We start from the raw sequence: 16,384 nt of genomic DNA, 5'->3' as shown, positions 1-16,384 counted from the left end.
CAAAGTTACACCGAGTGACCGGCATACAGCGTAATAGGCACGCAGAATTTCATGCGCGCAAGCCCACAAAGTTGTGAACACTAAGCGACAGCTACAGAAAGCGGTCTATGCACAATCCCATCTAGAGGCGCACAGATACACTGACTGAGGACCGATACCCCATGGACACGCAGAGTGACTGACAGACTGACATAGAATGTCATGCCCAGAGAGTCCCATGCAAAGAGGGTGTCGTTCACCGAGAGTGAGAACACATACAAACAAGTATAGATTGAAAATACTAGACACACCAACGCTGTAAGCGACAAATACACAATAATAGATATAGATCTTGACAGAGGGCATAGCTGAGAGAGAGGCAGAAGTAAATACACAAATACTCAGCCCACCAGGGAAACAAATAATACCAGGCAAAGTGAGTGTTGAACACAAATACATAAACACGCGCACACAGAGTCGATGACAGGCACAGCGGATGACAGATACGCCCACAGAAATATAGGAAGAGCGAGGAAGAAAGGAGCGCACACACTTGGCCAGTGAAACAAGTGCATGACAGGCTAAAGCTATGGACCTTGAGCTCTTGCTTTAAGTGGTATGTCAGACGTCTGCATGAATGTGCTGTCCTCAGCTGGTGTGTGATCCACAACACAAGAAACAAGTGGTCTTCACTTTTCAAGCACTCGCGCTTGTGCAGCATCCACCTTACGGGAGCGAGCAGCGACGCGCAGGGGACATCTGTTTGTAATTAACGTGGCCGCGCGAGTGCTTGAGAAGTGAAGACCGATTGCTAAAGGCCCTCTCCTAGAGAAGCGCATGCACGCTGCCTAGGCGAGACCTAAAAAACAAAAACAGTCACTAAAAACACAAATATATGTACAATAAAAAATGAGCATTTTTGTGCAATGAAAATGATACCTAGCACAGCACAAAGCTTATGAGTCGATGTTATATAATCACAGCAATAGAATCAAAACTGTAAGATCAAATTCATAGAGTGGACAACATCTGTATGGTCTCATAATTTATATTAAGGCCAGTGATAGCAGATTCAGCAGATCAATCCATCTACATTCCAGGATCGTCATAGTTCGAGAGATGTTGATTACATTTTCAGTCCTGCAAACTTGCTCAATCACTTGTCAATTAATTTGTCATTCTGAGTGGCTCATTTGTTGAAAGTGCTCAACCTAAGTTACAGTCATAATCCCATAATGGATTCGACTTTTATGTTGTAAAATCCTGCAGCGGATTAGTTGGGAGGTCATACCAATGTAAATTTTGCCACAGGAACACCATATGGCGTAAATAGCATTTTAAGAGTTACAATTGGTATGACATGTCCAGGTAAAATGTACATTCGCATGTTAAAATACTTTGATATCACACATAAATTCACATACACTACATGCTCTGCATTTGAAATGTCCCTGGACGGGATCTAGTCCTAAATACAGGGTAATCTAACAACTCAGTGTAAATTCACGTGGTTGTTCTGCCTTCACTAGATGGTCTCTGAAATTCCTACCTCTCCTAAATGAGAACATAGGTACATTCAGGTCAGTCTCAACACATTTTAGAATGTTCCAATTAGAGAGAATCAACTCTTTTAGCTGGTTGCTAGCAGGTGTAAATTGAGTGACAAACGTCAACCTTGATTTAGAGGTTTTTTTTCTGAGGAGGTAATAAAATATCCCTATGTGAGTACCAAGCTATTTTGCATGCCCAGTGAGGAGATGTGTGGGATAACCTTGCTCCAACAGGCAAGAGATAAGTGTGTTGGACTCTTGAAAGAAATCATCTTTCTTTGAGCAATTCCGACGAATCTGAAGGAATTGGCCAAAGGACACGTTGTCTCTTACGTTTCGTGGATTAAAACTAGAATACTGCAAGGTAGAGTTATTTTCAGTTGGTTTTCAAAACATAGACACATAGATGAGCCCCTGATCATGCTATACCAACATGTCTAGCAAATGTATCTCCCTTGAGCTAGATGAAAGGGCAAACTGAATATGAGGATTATTTTGATTCAGCCATTGATGAAAAAAGTTCGATTCAGAGGCTGAACCTGCCCAAATAAAAAAAATACAGTTGATGCAGTGTTTCCAAGATGTTATATTGGAGCGAAATCTGATATTATCATTTAGGAGGAGCCTTTTTTCAAAGTCTTCCATGTAAAGTTTGGTTAGGTTTGGCACAAAAGAAGCTCCCATGGTGACTCCAATAATTTAAAGGAAATATTCACCACAAAATTTGGAAACGCTATTTTGCATTGCGATACTCAATAAGTCGATGATGAATTCAGTTGGAACTCATATTGGAGAAGGACAAGTGTCAAGGAGGTTCCTTATTATATCCAACACCTCTTGTTGAGGGATTAATTTTATATATTTAACAACCAATTTTGATTGCTATTGTATATGAAGGTAGTAAAGTAATATGGCGAACGGTCAGAATATTGATACTCTGTATTAGTCTATTTAGGGACTGGATCTGTGTATCTTATATAACAAAGAAAGGAGGTAGTTCCTTTATCGGGCAGATGAACCAATGGGTGCTATCAAGCCGGAGTTAGTGTTGCTGGGAGATCTGAATTTCAGATCATAATGCCCTCACACACTTGTTAGGGTGTCATGCTTCATCATAGGGTGCTCCTCACCAGACCGGTGCTGCAATGTCTGATGGGCCTGGTGGCTACTTTGGCGGAGTTCTTTTGATCTGAGGACGCCGTATGTGGTGAGTGCACGTGGGCAATATGAGTGGTGAATTCTAGTGTGTAGAAAGTGACTTAAAATAGGCACTGGAGCTCATAAGAAATAAATGTAATTAAATATGGGCCGTTTGCCCAAGAAATCACAAATTTGTAAGAATTAAAAGAATTGATTCTTAGGCAGAATAAACTTATCAGCCAATATTGAAAAGGAGGAGCACAGACCCCCTTCATCGTAAAAATCCACAATTTGCCTAATGCCTATAAGTCTCTAGTATTCAACTGTCTGATCCCAAAAAATCGCAGGCAGTATTGTTGTTGCAGAAGTGGGCGTATAGTACGACAGCCCTTCAGTCTGGAGGCTTTTCCGCACTACCTTTCACACCTTAAAGGTCGTAACCATGATCTTAAAACAAGTTTTTTTGTAGTAGCTGCCTCCCAACATTTCAAACAAACAGTTCAAACAAACAAGTCCATCTGGGGCCTCAGCAATGTTGCCCCCCTCTTCTCCTGTTAAAAGTATCCACATGTTCTGTAATATGCAAGCATAATAGTAAAGTGTAAAATCTGGGACTGACCACCCTCCTTTCTCCCGAGGGACAGTTATAAAACGCATCGCTCTAGGTGGTTTCCCCGGGGCCCATAAAAATTGAGCACACATTGATTGTAGTTGTTGTGACTGATCTCGGGAGATTTTCAGTGGATCTGACCTAAAATAATAAAGAATCTTGGGCAATATATTAATTTTGAGACTATTACATTTTCCAACCAGTGAGAGATGTACACATTCCCACCTCTCCAAAAGTTGCCTCGCATTACCCAAAATGGCCCCCCAATTGACCTCAACCAATTCCTTTAGACACGCCCTAATCCTGATTCCCAGATATGTTGCCTCTTTAACTATTCTGGGATCTTTGTCAGTAGTTTGATTCGGGCAGATAATCTGAGTTTTGGCAGCATTCAGTTTATAACCTGAGATGGAACCAAACATATATGCTAGTGGTTCAATTTCTGGTATAGCTGCGACAGGATCAGGTGTTACAACCGCTATGTCATCAGCATATGCGAGAGCACAAAAGCAATCTTGCCCTGTAATAACAGATTTAATCCCGGAGCTTCTCTCCAACATATTTAGAAAAGGATTAATGTATAAGGCAAATAAAAGTGGGGAACAGGGACATCCCTGCCTCTTCCCTCTGGAGATACACACTGGTTCTGATTCTAGCCCCATCGTACATATCCTGGCCATGAGAGATCGATATAAAACCTGAATAGCTTTAATAAACCCAGGGCCAAACCCCATCTGCAGTAAAACCACCCATAGGAAATCCGGCGTGACACGATTGAAGGCCTTTTCGGCAATTGACTAGGGATATTGGTCGATAAGACCCCTGGCGATTTGGTGGTTTATATTTCTTTTTAAATATTTGCCTGATCCCAGGATACTGGCACCGATCCACTTTGTGCTGCTTGAACACAGCCAGCATATCCACTTTTAGCTCCTGAAAGAGGGTCTTGTAAACCTCCAAGTGTAGCCTATCGGGCCCAGCCGCCTTACTACTAGTCAGTCTGTTTATAGCCTCTTCCAATTCCTCAACAGTGATTGGTCTATCTAAGATCACTGCCTCCTCCTGCCCCAGCTACTCATATACTAGATTTTGTAGCTGTATCTCAGTAGTCTGCCCTCCTGCCTTTTCTTCTGCATATAGCTCCTCATAGAAGTTATGAAAGATTTTTAAGATCTCCTGGGGATTTTTAATAGCACCGATTTTTTGCAAAGCTTCTTTTGAGCGGAGTCTTTGCGCTAGACAGCGCCCTGTGTCCTCACCGTATTCATAGCAGTTCTCCCTATAAAGCTGGTATTTATTAGCATTATCCTTGCTTCACTGTAAGTTAGCATTGGCCATAAAGCCAGTTCCACATTTAACTCCTCCAGAAATGAGACCTCATCAAAATTAGAGCCATATACTGTACATAACGTGAACTTAGCTCCCCTGCAATACATTCCAAAATAGCCCAGCGACCTTGTTTGTCCACTAAGATTTGACCTGATTGCTGGATTTCTCGTTTAGCTAATATTGCAACCCCCGAGTCGTTGTGGATTGTTGTGAGCATGCCAATACCTCATAACCCAATTCTGTTAGACTTTTCCGCTTGCCCCAGGGCATGTGCATTTCCTGTAGACACACTAGGTCAGGGTGAATCACCCGCAACTCTGCAGCTCCTCTTTGTCTTTTATTATTATTATTTAGCCCGCAGACATTCAAAGAACATATATGTAATCCTAATTTAACCATCCTATCCTCCATTAAATGTGGCCGTGCTACCTCGTTCATTACTCCTATTATGTGGTTTTTGCTCTTTCATCGTCATCCCATTTATCATGCTGTGGATTGCTTTTTCTTCTTTTTTACCCCTATCAGTCACCCCATACCCCCACACTTGCCCCCACCCCCTCTTCCCTGTCCAACCCCACCGCCCCCCCCTCACCCCCGCAGTAAGGCTTTAGGACCAATGGTCCCTGCGATGACAAGCCCCCGCCACCCGGTTGCTCCCCCCACCTGCACACCACCCTGTGTTATAATATCAAACACCCCAGCCTACATAATACACACAACCTAACTCCGTGCAGATGATGTTTGCAGAAAAAAGATAAACATAGGGCAATATACAACAAAGACATAGAAAAAACCCTGTAAATGAGAGAGTGAGAACAGACAAAAGAAGGCTGAAAGCCCCCGAAATCAAGAACACCTGGTAGTTCGAACAGATATGCATAATTAATCACATCCTACAGTTTTCAACAATATCAGCCGCCTGCCCTTGCCTCAGATAGATTGCAAATACTCATTTGCTTGTACCTAGGAGGTAAAAAGCGAGTATGCTCCGTATATAGTACCTTTAACTTAGCTGTATTAAGCAGAAAGGCTTGCGCCCCTTTAGCCTGAAATGGTGCAATGAGGTGATGTAAGTGCCAGCGCCTCTCCACTGTTTGATGGCAAAAATCTGGCCTAACAAAAAACTCTGCCCCTTTCCCTGCCCTCTTTCTATAAGGGCACGCAAGATCAGATACAGCTTTGCGTGCCAAAAAGTTATTGAATGATATTAATATCGCTCTTGGTGTGGGTGCGGCTTGTCCTGGTCTTGCACGAGGAGAGAACAGGAATCAATGTGCTCTTTGGATCTTTTGCTGCCAGTCCCACTGCGTCAGTTCCGGAAAAGCTTCTGAGAATAGTTCAATAATATATTTGCGGGGATCCTGGCCTTCCTTGCCCACTGGAATTTGCAGGACTCTCACGTTGTTTCTCCGGAGCCGGTTTTCCAGATCAGTCAGATTCCATTGTGTATCATCCATTAGTGACCGCAAGGCCTCCGTTGCCGCCTTCTGAGCTGCCAGCTCATCCTCCAGGCACGAAATCCGAGTATCTGCTTCATTGAACCTCTCGATAAATTCGGAACATGATTTTGTGATACGTCAGACAGAGTTCTGCAATTTACGACAAGCACTCTGTGTTCGCTGGCTCTCGGTGTGTGTCTCATCCCTGTGAGTCATAATAGTTTGCTATATCAGGGCTAGCGAGATCTCCCCAGATCTCTCTGCTGTATTCTCTTTATTAGGCTCTAGGATGCGCCCACTGCCAGCCCCTATCTCTGGCGAAAAGGAGTAGTCCCATTGCAGAGCATCATTACCAGCCGCCTGCATAACCCCTTTTCTCAAGTCCTGTTTCTTACGGACAGTCCGTGGGCTGGCTCCCAGGGTATCCACACCCATGTAATCGGGGTGCCTGCTACTTAGTTCACTGACTCCACTGCCATGCAAACCTCCCCTAGCCCGATATTTCAGGATTGACTCTATCTCTTCATCGGAAGAGTCCGAATGATCAGACAGGGAGTAAAAATTATCCCCAGAGTCTATCTCCTTCGTTGTGGTTTGGGTATCGCCCTTACTCCTAGCACCTGAAATCTCTGGTATTGAAAGGGCCACTCTCTCAGATTCAGCATTAACGTTAGCGGGGCTGAGTATGTCCAATGGCATGGTATCTTAGTTTCTATCCCCTTCTGCTCCTTCCATCGCAAGGGTTTCACCCTCTTCGGCTTGCCTTATAATGCCAGCATCAGCTACATTCGACTTATCAGCAGCCAGCCCCCCCCCCCCACAGATCCTTGTAACACAGAAAGATGTGGGGTTTTACCTCTCTCAGCCATCTTTCGCATACCTTCACTCTCAGGAGTATATGGTAAAGCGTTCTGTGTTTTTTTCTTTTCTTTCCCGCACAAAACATAGGTGGAAAAATGCGCATACCAAGGCTTTCTTTTGGTGCACAGTCACGTTTTTCTCCCAAGGCATCTCCAACGTTGCCATTCTTTCCTTCTTTCGACAATGTAGCTGTGCTAGCAGAGTTCTTGACGGCTCCCGCTCCAGCTCCAGTCCCCGCAGTGTCAGTTAGGGGGAGAGACCTCCCTCTCCCAGCCTTGGGAGGCATCGTCGTATTGATTGATTCGGCTCCCCCCTTTCCCCTCACGCTTCTGTCTGCCGTCATGGCCGCGCTATACCACCAGCGCCAATTCCACGGCACTCTCTAGCGCAGCTGAGTGAGCTGCTGTAACCTGGTAGTCAGCGCCACAGCCCCAGCTCTGATCATGTCGGACAGGCAGTCCTCTGGATTATGGTACGTTTCCTTGCGGCTATAAATGCATTATCGGGGGCTTTTTCTTCCCTTTAATGCTTCACCCTTTGTGCAGGTGGAGAGACCGGAAGCACCAGCTCACACTTCCGACCCAGCGGACGCCATCTTGCCGCTTTTCTTTGCTTACTGTCATTGCTCTTTCTTTTTTCCTTTTCGTATCTACCTCTAGGGTTAGTATGCCTAACCTTTCTAATTTGAAGTTTTCTTCAGCATGTCCTTTATGTAAGGTTTGCTTCTGTCCTACTTCGCTCTAGAAACAGACCTGCATATGCTGCGATACAGTCTATTTTCTCCTTCCTTACAATGGACAAAGGGGTAAAAAGGTCAACATCTGCAAATGTGGACCATTGCGATATTCAGCCCAGGGTATTAGGCTCATGCTGATGATTATTTTCACAATGTCCTCTGTGGTGACTGGCAACTGGGTGTACTCTGTTGATGGAGTTTTTTGCCTTCAACTGCACCCCCACAGCAACAATAGGCTTGGTGGACACTGGGAGGTGATATTTACTATATTAACTCCAATCGTAGAATATTGGTGAAAAATGCACTGTCCCCAAAATAAACCAGATGTCTTATTTCTATTCTACCTCCAGTCCCAGAATATTATCGGAAAAATTAGATATTATTTTAAGAAAGGGTTAAAAAGTAGCAATCTTGATTTATGAAAAGTGCTGCTCTGAGGTCGCCACTCCAGATAAAAATCAGCCACATGTTCATTACTCTCTACTGTGCATTTTGTTAATGCAATTTTTCCTGGTTTTACATGATCTATTCTCATGATTGTAAAGTGATTACCACAATTATGTAGGAATGATAATTCTGAATGGCCCGTGGTCTTTCATCAGGCGTAGCACAGGATTTATCAATGAGGCACATTTTATTTCCTTCCACTAGGGTTTTGAAGAGGTAACTGCACCTGATTAGTCTAACTCTTTATAAGTCTCGTCTATGGATCTCTGAAATTCAGTCTATTTTTGCCATTTCATTGGTTTTGGCATTTAAATGTGTCTGCTTTGACTGCTACATTTCAGTAGTCTGACATTGTATGTGTATCTGCTGCTTTGATCACATTTGTTTAAATGGACAAACCAGGATGATTATTTTTCCAAGCATTTTGTTAAAGAGGCTATGATATGTGTTCACTCTGTCAGATTGTCCATTTCTCATTGTTTGTTGTGGCATTGGTTTTAGTGTTGCTTTATTAAGGGTGTATATAATATACTTGGGCAATGTTTTTGGTTTGTATTTGACTGTCATCTTAGTTGATTGTTGGTTTATGATACTGGTATTCATGCCTGATCTAACCTCAGTGTGGTTTGCAGCATCATTTCTTTCAATGCAATGTTCCTTGTGCGAACCCAGTCCAGAATATGCCTTTGTTGCGGATAGGAGATCTACCTCATTGGACCTTTCAAAGAATATCTAGATGTTCTAGGAATGAAGCAACTATTGTGTGATTTATTTTGTCCATTGATATACTGAAATTCTCTGTAAAATATAGCTGAATAATGTATGCAACTGAAAGTTGTAAAGATCAATAAACTTGTCGGCTGTCAATTCTTTCTTCTTTTTTTCATACCACATTTAGACTAATTGCTTGTCTAAATGACTCTTCGAACCCTATCATTTTACAATATGTTATTGGGCCATTTCAACACTTCACTCTTAACAAGTCAGGAGCTAGCTGCTAAAAGCCATGGATTTAATCATTCTTTCCTGATCTTCTTGTATGGACAGTAACATTCAGTACCATTGACCACCCTACCCTGACCAACGGATTACACCCAACAAATACGTACACATTTACCCACATCAAATCACACATAGTATTGGCCTTAAACGGCCATCTTGTTTACTGTCTGATAGATACTAAGCCATTCTGTTATCCCCACTCAGGTCCTGTCTAATGTCCTATTGTTCTCTTAACTTCGGGTGCCCTCCATTTGCCGCATTATTTTTTTACTTGTGTTATTGCTACTATTGGCCAACTTCATAGCACTGTTCAGATTGTTATATTTCCCATTGCCCACTGAGTTTGCTCAATTCAGAACACTAACCAAACACCCTGATGATGTTTACTTAATAATTTATTAGTGAGTAGACCACAGGAGCCCTAAAATACTGCAAGAATTCTATATATATAAAGGCCAAGAACTTAGAGAGGATATTTCCTTCCATAGCTTTTTTTGGCGGCCAGTAAAAATGCGCATTCTGTTCAGATCCCTCTGCATTATACACTTGGCATGCCATGCAGTTGGCACACATTTCCCCCTACAGATATTCACAAAAAACGTCCAAAACCATGCCTTCAAAACAGAATTCTGGAATCTGCTCAAGATTCTTCCCTTTTGATGCATCAGGGGATGGAGCAATGCATTTACGGTCCAGGTCACAACACTATACAATGCACCATCTTGAACATAGATAATCATGTGCAGCTCTGTGAGGCAATGAAGGCTTGTGATAGCCCCAGAGTGCTTTATCTTCATATGTAAAGTCTGTAAAGTCCCTGTGCCACCAGGACACTTGAGGTCGTCTTGAATTCAATGTACATCCTTTATGTAACATAAAACATCACCCAAAAGGGTAATTATCACTCTACAGTTCTCCTTTATACCCATGCTCACTTGATTTGTTGTCATTTAAATGCATTTCCACCATCCATATGATTCTGCTATCTCATTCATTTGGAACATTTATTAGTTCTTTACGAGATCACATTCAAATAAAATATCCCAATGCTCCTCCCTGTTTTTTCATGTCTTCCTAATTTCATGTCCCATATGATATCTCTACTTATCTTTCCCATCCAATCAAGTTTAACCGCACTGCTTTGGCTAACTTTCCTTTGTTCTTTTAAATCAGTATAGAAAACACATAGAGGACCTAATGTCTCATTGTGTATGTCACACACGATGTGTGCAAATTGCACACTGTGACTTGCACCGCTTTTGAGATACAACTGATTTTCTTATCAGCTGCATGGCAAAGATGGAAGCGTGCAAGGGTCAGCAGAACGCCAATCCTGAGATCGGACTATTCACAGCAAAGCCAGGATTCTGACATCTGTTTCTGCATATCTAGTATGAAGGACCTTATTGTGGATAGAGTTGGTTCAGACACCCGCTCAGCAAGTTTTCTTTGGTTAGTTCCCAGAAGTCCAATGTTCAAGTCCACCGTGTCTATTTATCTCACATGTTAAGTTGTTATTATTATTTCGCCACAAGAAAAAATATTTCACCCCCCATGCATCCTCAATAATTATGTATGTTCCCTCCCTGGAAAGTCACTTACTCCTGCTTTTGAAAGGTATAGTTTTAAATGTCTTTTTACGTGGCAGGCACCCTCCTGCAAAATGTTTGTGAGTACCCAAAAAACTATTCGTTTGTAGGTGTCATCTGCATTTTGCAAGGGCACCACCGACTCCATCCGTTGCCAACCTTGGTCACTAATTTGAGATGATGGAAAAATGTGCTATGAATGTGGGGCTCCCATAGCTGGAAGTACCCCAAAGTCGCTTTGACCAACCCAAAGAAACTTCTGATTTGACCAGTGTTTGATGGTTAGGGTATTCTGTTTCCTTCTTACAAATGCATGAATAATTTGTTTTGTGGATTTAAAGACCACTTGGAGGCAGTGGTGGCTGGCAAAATATGAAAGTGGTGTGTTAAAAACTAATTCAACAATAAGGTAAAAACATTTGCTTACTTTTCCTGCAACTTGACGAGCCTCTGGAAGTTTGGACACACTGATCTCCCTTTTCTCTGTGTCCTCCGTCCTCGTGGGTTATTGCCTCCCGTGTGGAGGTAGGAAGAGCTGCGAGAGGTACCGGAAACATAGCCAATCACAACGCTGCTTTCATGTTCTGTGTGAATTAGGCGCTTGGTGTGCTGTGTGCATGCAGAGAGGCCCAGCACTGACTGCGGGGAGTCTACCACGGCCCATACTGCACTGACATTATCTTCCTTAAGTGCCACTGTCCATATTCGGAGCGAGTGTGGAACCTCGCCATCACGGGCGTGAGGGGAGCACTCTGTCAATGCACCTGACGTCAGGAATCCCTGGAGATCTTTCAAACCCTCTCTTACCAAAGAATAACCTTTGCACCATCTCCTGAGTGAGTGATGCTTAGTCAACACATCCCTCAAAGACCTTATTGCATTGAAAGCCTGCATCTTCAATATGGTGCAGGCACACAGGCAAATATGGTCACTTATTGGGTGAAAACACCACTAACATTGCTAAGGCTTCTCAATAGAGTGACTCAAAATATTTCGAGGCACTTTGTTGATGAAAACACCTCAGTAAATTGTTATGCATTTACTTTTCTGGTCTTATTATCCAGCCCTGGGCAGAAAGTGAAAATGTAAGACCCTATAATTTGCATACAATGTGACAGCACAGAAAGTCACATCACAGGAAGTAATATCAATTGACTATTAATTCTATGGCAACAATTAACTTTTCTAGAACTGACATCATAACAACAATAAAACCATACATAATAAACCTAATAAAATACATATATTTACAAACTCTATTAAAAGAAAATACATTACATCAGTCCTACTGTGTGGAAATGATTGGCCCATGTATCTCCAAAACGTTTATCTTTATTCCAATGTTAAAAACGTTTTCAATTAGCACGTAAAGATTAGTACGTTATAATATATCTACGTAGTATTTCCGTGTTGCAAGAGCACTGTAAAAGAGGAACTGACACCAGCAGATAAAATGGCGCCTTATAAGGAAAGGCTCGTGTTGTTATGTATGGCGTCATGACCGGGTCTCATTTGACCCACCTAGCAGTCGGGGACTATTGCAGTGTGAAGAATGCCTGTCCAGTCTATGGCTAGAACATACTCAAAGGCTGAGGAATCCACAGGAAGAAGCATCCTTAAAAATACAGCATTCACAATGCATGTCTTCATGTATTTCTTTTCTAATGGGAAGATAGCCTTCACAGTGACAATGCTTGTTGTTTTCATTTATACTAGCATTACAAAGGTAAATACAAAAGGTGCTCTCAGGGTCCGTGTACATACTTTTGCACATTTGCTTATTAAAGCTGTGATTATTAAAGCTTGTTTGCTGTGTGACCGTTTAGACTGTCTATCTTGCTACACCATACATTTCTTTTGTTGTGAGTTGTTGTCGCTAAACGCATGTTTTTCTTTTTTAGTTTGTGTTCACGTCCTTTTGGGGATTGTACTCGTATAACAGAGAGCTGGTTTACCCCAAGGGTATCGACGAGTTCATTCCTCTGTGGTTAAATCATGCTATGGTGAGTCTGCTGTTGGTTAATTCCGACAAAACATATTACAAAAAAGATTCTTTCGTGTGACAACATTGCATTTGATGGTTTAAAAAGTAGAATGCAATATTTCTCTGTGTTTACAGTGCCTGAATCACCGTTTCTGTTGCAATCTTCAGAATCTTCTCTATTCTTCTGCATTTTCAAAATACTTTTTCTATTTTTTTCCAGTTAGTGTAACTGTCTATAATATTTGACCCTTCTTAACTCTAATTCTTTCTCTCTCAATCCACCCGCTCTTTCTTCCTCTCACCTCATCTCTGCTCTCTGTATGACACTTTATCTCTTAATTTGTCTTTTCTCACCTTTTACCTCTCCTTCTCTTTCTGCCTCTCTGTCTTTCATTTTTACTCTCACCTTAGCTCTCTTGTTTTCTCTCAGCCTCTCTCTAGAAAACGGTGTTGTAGGCTTAAAAATGTTTTTGTATTTTGCCTTTCTTTATTTTATATTGCACACTTGTACCAGAAAAAAGCAAGATTGAAAGAAAGCGCATACAAAATATGATAACCACATAATAATAAATACACATAAATATGAATGCAACACAGTCAGTCAATTACCACACCGCAATCAAAATGTATAAATAAGAGGGCTCTGAAGCCAAAGATATTCTTGCAGTTTATAGTTAAAAAGAGAAAAAACTGAGCAGTGATGGAGAGCAGAGGGTTCCACTGTCCCACTCCAGCTATCATTTTCAGATTGCCAAATACGCAAAGCAGGCACTGGCCTATGGGCCCCACTCCTTTCAGGGGCCCGCAACAATGGATCTAAATAATATTGATTTGATCTTAAAAGAAAATTACAATCAAGCATTCTTAATTTGCGAGGGGGCCCCCGACATATAGACTGCCTAGGGGCCTCCACAGGGTTTACTCCGGCACTGCCGGCTATGCTCAACCGCCTGCCCCAAATTTGGTGCACTTCTATGTAATGGGAACTCATATAGGATCAGATATTGAGGGGCATATTTATGAGAGTTGCATCACTCTTGCATCATGCAATGAGGCACAAGAGTGACGCAACTCTTAAGTTTGATTTATCAAGCCATGCAAGGCCACTTTGCATGGCCTTACGTATTTTGATAAATCTAGAGTAACGCCACCCAGCGCAAAGTGCTGACCTGCGTTACTCTGCCCCAGGGAGGCATCTCATGGGTGGAGCGTGGATATTACCACACATCAACCCATGGATTTTGGCACATTTTCATATTTACCATTACTGGTAGACCTGGGAATGCGTCAAAATGCTATGCCGTAACGAGGAATTTTTTTTTATTCTTCTTGTGTTTTCCTCTTTCCATGTGACCTGTATTCTGCAGCACAAATATAAAGAGGGAAATGCCTCAGAGGATTGTTTTTGTACAGGAAGGTATCCCGTCCTGTACAAAAACAATCCTGCGTACAACACAGGCACCATTGTACCATGGTGCAAGAGTGCCTCTATTGGCGCTAGGCAGCACATTGTGCACTAGTGCTGAGAAATTACAGGCTATTGTTAAGTACGAAGCATTCCTGCCCTTTCCCTATCACAATTGGAAGCAGAACCTCTCCAGAAATACAATTCAATGATTGAGACTTGGAAGGAATCGTGCACTGAACTGGAAGTAAAGCGGTGCTGCAAGCCAGTGAGCCTAAACACCAGAGAGGAGGCAAACAGTGAGTCAACAGTGGGCATTGGAGAGTGGCTCGGCCTGGCCTGGCGATCAAAGAGAAAGAAGCAACGAGAGGGGCTGCAGAGGTGAGAGTGAGCAGAACGCATTAGGCATAGGTGGCGGTGTTCCTTGGGCGCAGAAGGGGCTTGCCTAGGTTTGCAGGTGTGGCCAGAGAACTCACCCGCCACCCTGCTCTCAGCACTGCTGGCCCTCCCAGGATCCTGGTATCACAATCGCCCCCTCCCACCACTTACATGCTGTTTCCTCATAATTCGCCATTGCCTTGCCATAGCCTGCCACAGTTCCTCTCCTGAACCTCCCTGCTTCTCGCTGCCTGCTGTTGCAGCACTGCCTGCAGGGGCTGCAGAAATCTGTATAGCACAGCAGAGAGAGAGCATGTTCTGCTGCAAGACTGGGCAGAGGAGGCTAGAAACCATCCAACCCCAGCGATAATTAACCGCTGAGGTGGTTAAGGTGGGCTTCAGGCATCTTAAAAGCAGATCGCTTGAGGTGTAGGGCCCCCTTTGACAGGCTCAGCTTGCCCCTTGCCTCAGTCGCTGTGGTACTCACAGCTGCATTACAACAATGACGCACCAGAGGAGGTAACGGAATGCCTTACCCCCTTGTGTCTTTCAAGCAATCCATTCTTCCCCCACACAGTAGCTCACATCAACTCACACTACCCGTGCATGTATCCACCTGCTGTTCTCCAGGTGAGGCACAGACACCACTATGGCAACCACAGTAGGGGGTGAGGAGGAGCTGCGGAAGCCGTGCCAGGTTCCGGTGTGGTTTTGCACTCTCACTCCTGCCTGGGGGCACTGTACCACCCTTCCACTGCTGCCTAAGCCCATCCCACTGAAGGCCACAACCCCACCTGTAATACAGGGAGCTAGTTACCTTCTTACAGCTTATAGCCAGGAGTTGGTTTGTATACCGACAAAAGGTGCCCTCCTGAGATGGAATTCCACTGCTAAATACCTCCCTCACAGGGCGCTTAAAGATCTGAGCGAGAACCCCTTAAGCTCTCCTCTAATGAGGTCAGGAAAGGTGAGGGGGCCTTTTTTCAGTGGCCCTTTCAGAGAGTAACGCACTGCACAATCTCTCAGACAATCACGCTCAATCTGCACCAAAGAGGATCCTATGGCCCTTACGGACAATGGGCCCAGCTAAGATCCTGGTTCACTAGCAGAAAATGGCAATCTGCAGGACACTCCCTCCACCCCTACCCCGACATCTCAGAGCTTCCAACCAAAAATCAACACTAAATTTAGTTTTGTGAAGGGCCCAGGAGCTGGGCTTTACTCCTGTAATGAGGGCTTTATAGGGCTAACGACCCCGCTACTGCCAGAAATGATCACCTAACTCAAAGAGCGGGGCCTGCCCCTATCCCAGTTGAGCACACTACCCTCAACTAGTAACTCAGTTCAAGGGCAGAAAGACACCAAAGAGGGCAACATCCAGCTCTCCTACAGGCAAAAACCCGGCCCTTAAAAAACCAGCAGAAGGAGAACTGCTAAGTCCTTATCAGAACCTTATTGCCTCCATAGCCTCAGGCACGGCTGTGCCCTGTGCAGCACGTTTATCAAACAAGTTAAAACAGCTGTAAGAGCTACACCTAACAGCAGAAAGCCAGCACATTACACCATCGACTGTTCCAGACCCCACACACTGCCCTATGGCCTCTCCTAAACAAGAACACTACAATCAACAAAAACTAGAGGACACCCAGGTAGCATCAAATGACATCTCCTACCTCAGTACTCAAGAATGGGAGGAATTGGTAGCCTTGTACGTACAGGACATCTCTACAAGCAGTAGACAAAGAATGAAACCTAAAATAGAGAGAGAGATAATGACACAGAACTAAGCACTGGCTTGTCATCCTTAATACCTGCCATGCAGCTAACTGTAGATGCCCTACATTACCAGTCAAATCAAATGGACATTCAGATCTCACTTCTCAACACACTTGTGACTTATGTAGCAGACATTGATGGAAAACTTGACGACCTCAA

At 43.4% G+C, this 16,384-nt stretch overlaps 1 protein-coding gene across 2 annotated transcripts in view; it reads left to right on the top strand.

The window, feature by feature from the left end:
• Positions 1–16,384, top strand: part of ADTRP (androgen dependent TFPI regulating protein) — a 301,601-nt gene that overhangs the window by 62,441 nt on the left and 222,776 nt on the right. For both annotated transcript variants that reach the window (XM_085606588.1, XM_085606587.1), the window contains exon 3: positions 12,584–12,685. In XM_085606588.1, the coding sequence (XP_085462714.1) occupies positions 12,584–12,685 (102 nt within the window). The remainder of the gene's footprint in view (positions 1–12,583; positions 12,686–16,384) is intronic.

Source organism: Triturus cristatus, chromosome 5_2, assembly GCF_964204655.1.
Source record: "Triturus cristatus chromosome 5_2, aTriCri1.1, whole genome shotgun sequence".
NCBI classification, from domain to species: domain Eukaryota; kingdom Metazoa; phylum Chordata; class Amphibia; order Caudata; family Salamandridae; genus Triturus; species Triturus cristatus.
Note: the sequence above shows the minus strand (reverse complement) of the source record. Positions and strands in the feature narration are given on the sequence as shown.